The sequence below is a fragment of the Myotis nattereri genome (genome assembly GCF_964212035.1).
Source record: "Myotis nattereri genome assembly, chromosome: 6".
NCBI lineage: Eukaryota > Metazoa > Chordata > Mammalia > Chiroptera > Vespertilionidae > Myotis > Myotis nattereri.
In genome coordinates this window covers 67,336,401-67,349,451 of record NC_138081.1, presented here as the reverse complement: position 1 = coordinate 67,349,451, position 13,051 = coordinate 67,336,401, and the positions used below count along the sequence as shown (strand labels likewise).

At 37.8% G+C, this 13,051-nt stretch overlaps 1 protein-coding gene across 1 annotated transcript in view; it reads left to right on the top strand.

Annotated features, from left to right (window-relative positions):
• The window catches only part of FRK (fyn related Src family tyrosine kinase), a gene marked incomplete at its 5' end in the record, with an annotated part of 85,206 nt that overhangs the window by 67,209 nt on the left and 4,946 nt on the right, over positions 1 to 13,051 (top strand). Inside the window, 3 exons of the mRNA XM_081094983.1 lie at positions 1,281 to 1,444; positions 3,157 to 3,325; positions 8,736 to 8,894. Of these exons, the coding sequence (XP_080951109.1) occupies positions 1,281 to 1,444; positions 3,157 to 3,325; positions 8,736 to 8,894 (492 nt within the window). The remainder of the gene's footprint in view (positions 1 to 1,280; positions 1,445 to 3,156; positions 3,326 to 8,735; positions 8,895 to 13,051) is intronic.

The window sequence follows — 13,051 nt, the reverse complement described above, 5'->3', positions numbered from 1 at the left end:
ATATTTAGCAAGGAATTCAGAATATCTCTATTCCTGGTAAATGCTGCTCAATACTTACCAACAACTTTGCTAAGTGAATGGGTCGCTATAAAGAGCTTCAGTAAATATTTTTAATACAAGTGCAGAAAACCAGATTCAAACTAGTTTAAAACAAAAATTAGGAAGTTAATTGACTCTTATAGCTGACAAGCCAGGCTTGGCTGGCCCCAGGGGTCAAGCTTCACATTTCCTATCAAGACTCTGTTTTTCCACTTGAACAGCTTATCTTCTTAGGCAACTCACCTCTTTCCCTGGAGGGGGAAGAATTTTTCTGATAGTTCCAAACTCCCAGCAGTTAAACAGAAACAGCAACAAGACAACAACGGTAACAAATTTCTTCCTGTATTTCTAGAGCTCTCTAATACAAGTCCTGGAATTCAGTCTTCTTGGCTCTGACTGCCTTCCTTGGCTCAGGGTGGGCACCAGGTCCCCTTGGACCGCATGCTCTTAGAGGAGCATTGATTCTTCAGGGAATATTGGGGTGCCATTGCTAGAAGAGAGGACAATGGTTAGTGGAAAGCAAAAGCAACAGTATATCCACTGCAAGTCGGGTGACTTCAAAAGGGCAAGTGGTCTATTCCGCAATGCTATAGGACTTATCCCTGAGATAAGCAAAACGGCTGGAAAATTGTATACATAGACTATGTCATTTTAGGCCCCGGGGAATTGCTTTTATTGAAATGTGCTAGGGCATATCAGCCTGTATTGAGAGACAGAGAATGAATGGCCCTGCAAAATTTTGTATATTATTGTCTGATAGTACTGAGGACACTGATTAGTCTATTTCAGTGTCCATGTTATAGGATTTCATGGGAGAAAACTCTTCCTGGTCTTTGTATCAAGAAGAGTGGAACTATTTTCAAACACCTTTTATGATTTTGTCTTATAAATGCTGCAATTTCTGAAACGGATAATGTTTCCTCTTCGCATTGCTGGGATGATAGAATCAATTGTACGGATGTTTTAGTCAAATATATTGCACCGCAGTGCGCAGTTTTCTAGGGCTAGCCTCACTCTGTTATTTTTATCCTATATTTCCTATAAATTATGATTTCACAACCCTTTATTTTTTTCTGCTATATGTCCTTTGTAAATATTCTGAAGTATTTTCTGAAACAAAGTTGACCAATAAGTAGAATTTGTGAAAACTTTATTCCATACATTCAAACTATCACCACAAAATAAGTAAATCTGCTTGGCTTTGGCAAGACGTTATTAACGGGACTTATTTTGGGTTCCAGTTTTAGTTGAAAGGGTCGTGAAACACTACAAAATCAGAAGACTGGATGAAGGGGGCTTTTGCCTTACTCGGATAAGAACCTTTACCACGCTGAATGAATTTGTTAGACACTACACCAAGACAAGCGATGGCCTGTGTGTCAAGCTGGGGAAACCATGCTTAAAGGTAAAATGCTTTCAAGCTGTGTTCATTTATCTTTGAAGTTAACTTTTCCCCTTAAGATACTGAATATTTTTCATGTGATTCATCAGTTCAGAAAAAAAAAAAAGGTCATTTGGTTACCTAAGGCATGGATAGGTAGACTATGGCCCATGTGCCAATACTGTCTCACACTCACTTTTGTTAGTGAATTTTATGGGAACATAGACATGCTCATTTATTTACAAATTCTCTTTGCTTTTTTACTGTAATAGCAGAGTTTAGTAATTGCAATAGAGACTGCATGACCCACAAAGCCTAAAATATTTACTATCTTATTCTTTTCAGAAAAAGTTTGCTAACCCTTGACCTAGAGCAATCACTGAAGACAGAAAATATTCATTCTTTGCACTAAGAAATTAATATGGTATCCTGCCATTGGAGAACTTAATGATATGGCTGGAGAGAAAAAAAGTGCCAGAATATAATTCCTACTTAGATCTGCATTCAGGAATAGTAATATGAAATTAGTAGGTTCATTATCTGGATGAGTTGTCTACATATAGATATCATTAAACTAATTGTTCTAACAGTTTGATTGTTTGACCTAAGCTGTTTGGTGGGAGGAGATAACACTTATAGACTTGTCTACATCCATCATCATTTAGTTGTTGGCTTGTTTTACCTAAATGTATTTAAAGTTATGCAGTGGTCATGTGCTGTGGCGGGGCAAGCCCTCAGCTTCTCCTCAGAGCCCAGGTCTCACGTACTGTCAGTGGGGTAGCCAGCACTGTGGTTTATACCTGGATGACTGATGAAAGCATGGTGACACCTGATCAGAATTTTATGGACAGTAGAAGCTGAAGAATTTTATGTAGTATGTATAGAATACGTTGAGTTAAATTCTGCCAAGTTAATATGCAATTTTGGTGTAAGTGGGTACATCTTAGATAGTATAGGAATGACCCCACAATAGTATCTAAGGCACATGCTAAGTAAAGCTTCCAAAGATACAGCTTATATCCAAAACATACAAAGATATAGCTTATAAAATACTCAATATATAGCTTATACCCAAAGATATAGCTTACAAAATACTCAGTTTGACTAATATTGTTAAATCCAGTGGGGAAAAGGGTTTACGGAGAAGCACCGGGTGGTAGAAGGTAAACTAGACTAGACTCTAGGAGAGCAGTGGCCTGGCCTTTTTGGTTACAGAATGGAACCTAGCTGAATATTTATTTATTAAGTGGGCAAGTAAATGGATGAATGAACAAATAAATGAATTTCAAAAAAGATGAAAATTTTAATTATGCAAAAATATGTGATACATATAGTAAATGCTATAGGCCAAAGAGTTTGGGAAGTAATTACGGATGAAGTGGAAACTTCAATTTGGCCTTAAAATTTAGCTAGGCAAAGAGGCAAAGGGAAATCATTCCAAACCCATGTGAGGGAGGAATTGGGGGTGGGGTGGGACAGATGGACAGCAGGTGCCTGAGTTAGTAGGATATGGGGGTGGGGGGCGGCGGACGTCAGCTTGAAGAAGTAATTACTACTATATAGATTCTGCCACAACTGCTTTTTATTTTAAAGCAATTAGAATACAATTTATAATATTTTGTGTTTTTTTTTTTATTAAAATGGTCTTTTTTAAAAAGGACATGGACTATTACTTTCATTCAAAAAATTGTTAAATCTTTTTTTCTTACAAATATTCTTATTATTCCATGACACAGATACAAGTGCCAGCTCCTTTTGATTTGTCGTATAAAACTGTGGACCAGTGGGAGATAGACCGCAAGTCTGTGCAGCTTCTGAAGCGATTAGGATCCGGTCAGTTTGGCGAAGTGTGGGAAGGCCTCTGGAACAATACTACTCCCGTAGCAGTAAAAACGTTAAAACCAGGTACGAAAATGGGAACGTCAAAGGTTCAATGGCATACGTTGATTTTTATAAGTTCAACTTGCCGCTGCCCAAGAGGTCACAGGGCGGCCCACGCAGACATCGAGCAAGCGCTGGAATCACCCTCTGGCCCAGGTGACCGTAACCCGGGGCCAAGGCTTCGGGCAGTGATGGCGAGCCTATGACATGCGTGTCAGAGGTGACACGCGAACTCATTTTTTTTGGTTGATTTTTCTTTGCTAAATGGCATTTAAATATATAAAATAAATATAAAAAATATAAGTCTTCGTTTTACTATGGTTGCAAATATCAAAAAATTTCTATATGTGACACGGCACCCGAGCTAAGTTAGGGTTTTTCAAAATGCTGACACGCCGAGCTCAAAAGGTTCGCCATCACTGCTGTAGGGCAAGACCATGCTCCCTGGATCAGCTAAGTCTTAATATGTCCCCCATGTAAGATTTCAATAGGCATCTTTTCTCTAGGGTTCGGGTCCAACCCTCCAGTGTTCCTCCTCCCCTTTTCTCCTAGGTGTAGTTAAAAATGCTCATTTATGGAATATACTTAAATCAGTGGAAACTTGGAGTTATTTCAGGGGATGATTATTTTCTTATACACTGGTTGCGTATGGTCAAAAGACAAAATGGTCCATCTAAAGAGCTCGTATTTGAAAATGTAGGAACTATTTTTTCCTCTATCTTCTTTTTCCCTGTAGTGAAAATTGAAAGTATACTAAAATCAGTATTTATCCAGCCAGACATCATTTTCTTTATTTTAAAAATGAGGTAGGAGAATTGAGACAGATTAAATAACTTTCCTAAGACTTACTTGTCATACAATATTAAGGAATTTTTTTTCATTTCTTTCTCTTAATTGATTAAGGTATTACATATGTGTCCTTATTGCCCTCTTGCCCCACCCCCCCCCATGCTCTCACCCCCTTGTTGTCTGTGTCCATTGGTTAGGCTTATGTGCACGCATACAAGTCCTTTGGTTGATCTCTCTCCCTTCCCCCGCCCTCCCCTGCCTTCCCTCTGAGGTTTGACGGTTTGATCATTGCTTCTCTGTTTCTGGATCTGTTTTTGTTCATTAGTTTATGTTGTCATTCTATCCCACAAATGAGTGAGATCATGTGATATTTATCTTTCTCTGACTGGCTTATTTCACTTAGCATAATGCTCTCCAGTTCCATCCATGCTGTTGCAAATGGTAAGAATTTCTTCATTTTTTACTACAGCATAGTATTCCATTGTGTAGATGTATCACAGTTTTTTAATTCACTCATCTGCTGATGGGCACTTCGGCTGTTTCCAAATCTTAGCTATGGTAAATTGTGCTGCTACGAACATAGGGGTGTATATATCCTTTCTGACTGGTGTTTCTAGTTTCTTGGGATATATTCCTAGAAGTGGGGTCACTGGGTCAAGTGGGAGTTCCATTTTTAGTTTTATGAGGAAACTCCATACTGTTCTCCACAGTGGCTGCACCAGTCTGCATTCCCACCAGGAACACCTCGAGGGTTCCTTTTTTATTGAGGAAATTTTTAAACTACTCCATGCCTCAGTGTTATCATTTGCAAAATAGAGTTAATAGAGTTAAGGCCAACCTAGCAGGGTTGCTATGAAGATTAAATTAAGTCATTAGTGGCAATGCTTTACATATTGTCTAATTTATAGTACGCAACCAATCAAAACTATAATAATAATAAAACTATAATAATAACAAAGTCAGTAAAAGGCAGCTAGAATTTGAACTCACGTCTACTTCTATTGCATCACACCCCAAGGAAGTGACATTCTATGAAAGTGAAATGTTGCTGTAGTACCTGCATATCTACTTCTAATAACGGGAAAGAATAGTAACCAAAAGCTAGAATATAATTATCTGGGGGACCTCCATTATTTACCTAGTCCAGAATTCTTAGAAGTTTAGAAAGCCACCAGGTGGCAGCACTTGAGCACCTGGGTGCTGCTGGCTAGCAGTCTTGTAAACACTATCGTTCCAAACTGACCAAGGATTGGATTTAAAAGTTTTGAGGTGAACATCTCAAATACTGCACAAACTGCTACACCGTAAGATAATTTGCAGCTTCAGCATTAGATAATGTTATATTCCTTTTGCTGACATCCAACCAGGTTTTTGGTGTTTGCTGTGATCAAATGCAAGATCCACGCAAAAATCAATGTGGAACAGGATATGTAGATGGCAGTGTTTTATCTGCTTCCAAGAACTGAGAAATTGTGCACTGCCCAGTAGTTGCATGCATTCCTTTAGTAATTAATTGTAGTTAAGAATACAATTTAAAAAATTAATTTTGTTAGGATACAAGTACATCTTAAGTTGTTTGCATGTAACTGAGTAATTAATAGGACTGTTAGGTATTCATTTTGGCTTAGGAGCCTTGTGAAAAATGTACTGAGACAGCGAGTGCGCCATGAACTGAGTAAGTGTGAGACCCTCTGTTATAATAGTTAAGAGCATAAAGTTTGGTGTAGGACACACCTGAGCCCTAACGTGGCTCTGCCCTTTATGAGTTTGGACAATTTATTCAACTTTTTGAACCTCTTCATCTGAAGTGGAAATTATGTCAGTTTCTACTTCATAGGATTTTATAAGGACAAATGGAGTAAATTTACACCAAATATCTGCAGTGAGTTCTTAGTAAATGTTAGCTTCAATGTCCACTGGTGTACAAATTCGCCAGTGCAGAAGCCCAGCCTTGCCACTTACCCCTGCCAACAGAGAACAATGCAGAAGCACTTTTAAGTGGCCAGATGCCATGCCAGTACTCTAGGTGAGGGAGGGCGACCTGTTCCAGCACCTGAGATTTTTCAAAGTCACTGTGTGTTGATGATTTTGAATCCTAATTTGGTTGATAATTGACAGTAAACTTTGATGTCCAATCTAATGCTTTTCCAAAAAGAAGCAACTAGCTATCCATCCTAACATTGCTCTTCAAGGAAGACCTCCTAGAGGTCAAAAAAGAACAAAAAATCAGATTTCTTATATCAAAAAATGTGCCGCAATAGTTTTCTCTCCAACAGGAATAATTATTATTGATTTACAGTGTAATAGCAGCAAACAGCTTTGTTGATTGGTTAAATGTCTTCACTTCACTGGGGCCATTAATCAATCTCAGCAGCTATTTATTGCTTAGCAGACTACTATGCAATAAAGACGAGCCTGAAATCAACTCCCACAGTAGCTTTGACAGGCAGAAATTAATATTTAATGTTGCATTACAAGCGGAGTTGAGATCGGGTCTCCTTTGCTGTGCAGCTGGTCAGCTATAACCAGTGCAGCCAGCCCTCACCTGCAGAGGCTCCTGACATACAGTGGTTTCAGCTATTGTGGACAGTCTGTTTTGGCACTGATTTGGGTGTTCTGTATTCCATGAATCTGATGCCCAACCAAAGCATCAGCATAGAAACACATTGTATATCTAAGTTGGATGAATGATGATCATAATTTCTGCTATCACTGGAAACTCAATAAATCAGATTAATTTTTTGGGGGTGGGAAGTATCCCACTATATCTGTATCTGATCATAGGCCAATCTAGTTGTAACAACCAAGAACAAAGTCCTTTATTATGGTTTGAGTGTCTCTTTTATATTCAGCTTCATTTTGCCACTATGATTCAAGATTTTAATAGTACTTGATTATATAGGGCAAGCAAATAGTGTGGATGAAATTGAGGAAGCTCAGCAAAATGTGATGGAAAAGAGAATAGGCCATTTCCCCTATCTTTCTTCTTTAAGTTTTTACCCCTTCCCCTCCTCAGCCTGCGAAAAATACATACAGTTGATTTGGTTAGTTTACCCCAGTGTATGCTATTTCTAATCATACAAATAATGGTCAAGAGTCGTTAAATACATACTAGTATGTGTCAGGCATTGTCATTATCCTGATAATCATTTTATGATGTCAGTGAGATTATTAGCCACATTTTACAGATGGAGAAACTGAAGTTCAGAGATGTTTGGTAACTTACTAAAGATCACACAGTGAGCCAGGATTTGTTCAGAATTGAGTTTAATTGAGCCTGGGTTCTGAACTTCTGGATTTTCAAAGGGCATATCAAAGGATAGATGGCCTAAATGCTTTATGTGAAATGATCTGCAGGTCACATGTAACTCTTCTTAACTTCACATTAGTAAACAGGTCAGAGTATTTATTACCTTAGAATGTCAGAGCTTCTCCATGCCTCAGTTCAAATATCAGTTGTGAAATCTTCAACATGAGACGATGATGAGTGGAACGGTCTCTTTGAGCAACAGTGGAATATTTGCACTATCCATAGTGAATCCTGAGGTGTGAAATTATAGTGTTTATTCACTTACAGTAATCCATCTGAAATATCATATCCCACAAGAAGTTAAAGATTTAAAAGTTACTGATGAAATGTAAACTCCAGGTCTCCTCTTCCTCTCAGATTTTATTTGATGGTAGCTACTTGGTACTTTGCATGGTGAGTCAGAGTTGAGCCATTTAAATGCAATTAATTGTAGATGAGTCTTCAGAATAGGCCCCAATACTGTATCCCTTATCATGTGATCAAGCTATTAAGACTCTAACTGTGGAAATATTAATATAGAAGAAAATGTTGAATATCAGTTTCAACTTAGACACAAATGACTGATGGAAAAAATACTAAATTTTGGGAGTGGCCTTTGAATATTTTCTACTTGGTCTATACCAGGGGTCCTCAAACTACGGCCTGCGGGCACATGCAAATAAAAATATTGTATTTGTTCTCATTTTGTTTTTTTACTGCAAAATAAGATATGTGCAGTGTGCATAGGAATTTTTTCATAGTTTTTTTTTTTTAAACTATAGTCTGGCCCTCCAACGGTCTGAGGGACAGTGAACTGGCCCCCTGTTTAAAAAGTTTGAGGACCCCTGGTCTATACCATATGTTCCTACAGAAATAAAGACATAAATACAGCCAAATGTCATTGCTTTAGGATTGTTAACCACCTGTTCCTATAATGGGTACCAAGGACAGGGAAGCTATCAGTCTTCCCCAGATCCTGGGCCAAAAATATTCAGTGTTCTCCAGTATTCGTGTTAACAGAATGTCTTCTCTTTGTGTTCTGAAGATGCCTGCCTTGTTTTATCCATCAGACTGTCAGTCTCTCCTTTTTTCTTTATTTTTCACATGGACCTGAATCAACCTTTCTTCAACTACAGGTCATAACACATAAACTGCACACCCTGATGCGCCAATACATCCAGCACTAGGTTGCTCTGGCTGAACTGAATCTCTTCTTTGATAAATCTGAAGATTTGGGACACCAATGCTCTTACCTTACTGAGGGGCAGGAAGCAATCTTGGTGATTCCCACCAGGCTGCTGGGAGGATAGGGAAGCTTCAATAACTTAAAGTGATTTCCCCCTCTTCTTGTTTCAGGTTCAATGGATCCAAATGACTTCCTGAGGGAGGCTCAGATAATGAAGAACCTAAGACATCCAAAGCTTATCCAGCTTTATGCTGTTTGCACTTTAGAAGATCCAATTTATATTATTACAGAGTTGATGAGACATGGAAGTCTGCTAGAATATCTCCGAAGTAAGCTAAAGACTTAATAAAAGGAAAAAAGAGTGTAATTTCGTTTAGCAAGTCCTATAAATGTCAATTTAGCAAGCTTTCTATAACCCAAAGGATATTTACTATGTGTATATCGGTGAGAATGAATGTCTTCACATTGAATTGCCCAACTATTCTTTAACAGGATATATACTGTGTACTCAAAGGAAGGAAAATATTTATGTAGTGGGAGAACAAAGTGTTCACAATAGACACATCAAAGTACTTAAATGTAATGTGGAAAATTGAAGAATAGATGTTTTGCATCATCCTTTGTTTCCTATAATAACTAATTGAACAGTATCAGTCATGGACCAAGATTTTCTATGGCTCAGAATTAGGGGATATAAAATATTTCAGAGAAAGAGAGGGAGAAGTAGCCTCATTTTTTTTTCTTTGCCAGTGTTTGATTAAGTTGTAGTTGTTGGTGTTTAAAATACTTTCACTGTTAGGCAATATTATAATTTTTGTACTAAAAAGCAGAAATATGCTATTGCTTTATTTTTACATCTGCTTCCTATAGTCAGAGAAGACTTAAGGGCATTGTAAAATTTGGATGTTTATTAATGAAAACTTTCGTAAGCAACAATATAGTAAGCCTTAAAATGAGATGTTCAAAGTAGTTGAGATCAAGAACTGTGAGAGTACAGTTGACTCTTGAACAATGTGTTGTTATGGTGCTGACTACCCACACAATTGAAAATCCGTGTATAACTTTTGACCCCCTCCGAGTTAATTATTATAATTATCCCTCAGTAGCCATAGAAGCTTGGCTTTAGGACCCCATGCAGACATAAGAATTCATGGATGCTTAAGTCCCCCATATAAAATGGCATAGATCAGCCATGGGCAAACTACGGCCCGCGGGCCGGATCCGGCCCATTTGAAATGAATAAAACTAAAAAAAAAAGACCATACCCTTTTATGTAATGATGTTTACTTTGAATTTATATTAGTTCACACAAACACTCCATCCATGCTTTTGTTCCGGCCCTCCGGTCCAGTTTAAGAACCCATTGTGGCCCTTGAGTCAAAAAGTTTGCCCACCCCTGGCATAGATCAATGCATCCAGTTGGCCCTCTGCATCTGTGGACTCCCAACTGCAGGTCAAAAACAGTACAGGTATTTACTGGGAAAACAACAACAAAAACCCAGGGATTTGTACAGTTTAAACCCATGTTGTTCAAGGGTCAACTGTAATTCATACTTAAAAAAAGAATTTTCTATACTTTTTGAAATGTTAGAGTGGGATTGATATAATGTATAAAGAGGTAAAGGGAGATGAGAATAATATGATGAAGATAACAGAAAGATACAAGTATTCTCTTATTTCAGGTGAAGCTGGTAATATTAAATTGCAAAACTAGATTAGAAGAACCAAGAACATAAGGCCTGTTAAATGCTATTACAAGCAAAAACATGCTAGCTCCCTTGAATAAATATATAAAATTTAACAGCATCAGAATATGTTGTGCACTATAGAAAGACTAAGTTTAACCAATGAACCGTTTTCCTTATTCCCAGGGACAAACATACGGAAGCCATTTTGGTTCATCGTTAACAAAAATACTTTGTCAAGGTCACTTATAACATTCACAGTGTTAAGTCTAACAGTCAATTTCTAATCCTCAGACTAATTACCAGTACTTTCTTTGGTAGACACTGTCTCCTCTGGAAGCACTTCCTTCAGGACACTTCACTCAATGGCTTTTCCTCCTAGGCTTCTTGCTGGTTCTTCTCAATTTATATGATCTCTCTCATGTCTTAGACCTCTCAAAATCTTAGAACTTTTCACAATTCTTTTGCCATATCCCTTGCTAATCCCAGCCAGTTGCATTATTTAGTAACATTTATGTATGAAAAATTCCCCGATATATATCTCTTCATTACTTCAGAATCATATATGCAACTGCCTTCTTAACTTCTCTACCTAACTGCAGTGTCAGTCTGAATAATGTAGGTATGACGCAGTAAGGAGCACCCTTCAAGTCCCACAGACTTAACAAGTGTTTATTTTGCCTATAATACATATACAAAATAGACTGACTGGTGCCTCAGCTCTTTTGATCACCTTGCCAGGGGCAAGGGATAGGACTAATCTTATTCTGGCTCTTAAAGTTTCTGACCCTGAGTGACAGAGGTGACTTTTCGTGTCCTCTTCACTTGGCCTAATCAAGTCAAATAGAGTAGGCGAGTGTGATTATCTAAGGTGTTTGAATGGAGACAAAAATAAATGTATGTGAACAGCCCTACTACCTATGTCTATTGGACATTTTTAAACATGTCCCAAACTGATCTTCTTGTATTATTCCCAGTAATCTGCTACTCTTGTGGTTTTTCTTTCCTTGACAATGTCAACAATTGGACCTAATATCTTGGAATCATTTCTACTTCTTCTCACATCCCATGTCTAACCAACCAGTAAATTCTATTGTCTTGCTTTCCAAATATGTCCAGAATATTACTACTTCTCAATATTCCCACTCTGGTCCAAGCCGTCATCAATTCTCTCCTGGGTTCTGCAATAGCTTCTTAAGTGGACTCCCACTTTTGGTTCTTGAACCCGTCATCTCTTCTCAGTATAGTAGCTGGAGAAATCCTGTTAAAGTGTAAATCAGATCATGTTCCTCCTCAGCTCAAAATTTTCAGTGACTCCTATTGGTTCTACTCTCTATAACCCATAACGTACTGAGTGACCTGGTTCTCCATTACCTCTCTGCCCACATCTCCCACTACTTGCCCCTTGTTCATTCTGTGTCAGCTACGCTGCCCTTCTTTGCTCATCTTCCAATCTTCCAGATGTGCTTTGTTTCAGGTGCTTCACACTTGCTGTTTTTTTAGATCTGAAATTGTTTCCCATTACCTATACACATAGTCCACTTCCTTCCTTTCTGAAAATCTTCCTGAAAGATCTTCAGACATCTCCATTATGGTGAGTCCTTCACCGATCACCCTGTACATTCTAAAATTTAATCTCCCTCTATTGACTCTTTATATTCCTCTTTCCTGCTTTTTGTTTTTTTCGTTTAGCTGTTAACTATACCGCATGACATTTATGTAGCTTATTTTTAGTATCTTCTAAAGTATAACTCCATGGGAACAGAGACTTTTATTTGTTTTAGTGCTAGAACAACTGCATATAAATCGTGTGCACTACTTAATGTACAGACTGACTGAATGGATAAATTCATGGATAGATTAAGTTGGGGCTATTCTGAACCTAATAAGATTGACTTGGGGTCAAGCTTGTTTTGAGGCTCTTAGTATCAGCTTGAAAAGATCCACTTATTACCCTGCAGACTCCCTTGGCATTGAGAATTTCTGTGACTTGTTAATGTGTCTTACTCGGGGCGAAACATGAACCCTGTTGGGACATGAGGTCAAGCTTACCAAGGCTGCCAATCACCAGGGTCGTTAACAGCAAGGAGGAGTAGTGAAGATATGCTTGTTATAGACAATCCCTTCCCAATCAAGAGGACTTAATTCGACAAGTGATCTTATAATGAAATTTCTACTCTTAAATAGCCTATAATGATAAATATTAAGATGAGAGACTCCTGAGTGAAGGAACATAATTGAAAATATTTTCTTGCTACAGATGCAAATTGTCACATGTCTGTGAACCTTTATATCAGTTTTGACATCTGGCCATTTTATTTGAAGTGTGTTCTGAGGTTGCGTTAGGCAGTTCTAGGCCACTACACTTTTTCAGGGTAGAAAATTTGTTATTACTCAATTTCCTTCTCTATGGTGCCTGTCAGTGAAAACCTTTTTATGTCCATTGTAATAGGATTAGATGTTGTATTTGATAGTTGAAATAACATACGCATTTTTCTATAGAGCCATCTTTATAATCCCTAAGCTTAGCTGAATATTTTTGCAATAAATTTCTCCAAAATGGGAGAGGCTTGTCAAAAACTTCAGCATTGAGGATAATTGATGCAGGTATTTCTTACTGAAATTTTGAAGAGGATAAATATCTGCATTATTTTCTAGTTTAGTTGGGCTTGTTTTCTTTCCAATAAATAGTTATAGATCTGACATATGTTAGGTTGTTTTCTTAAAAAAGATAAATCAAATCTTAGCACATTGCTCATCATTTCATTGACAGTTCACTAAGTGGACTGAAGGAGACAGAA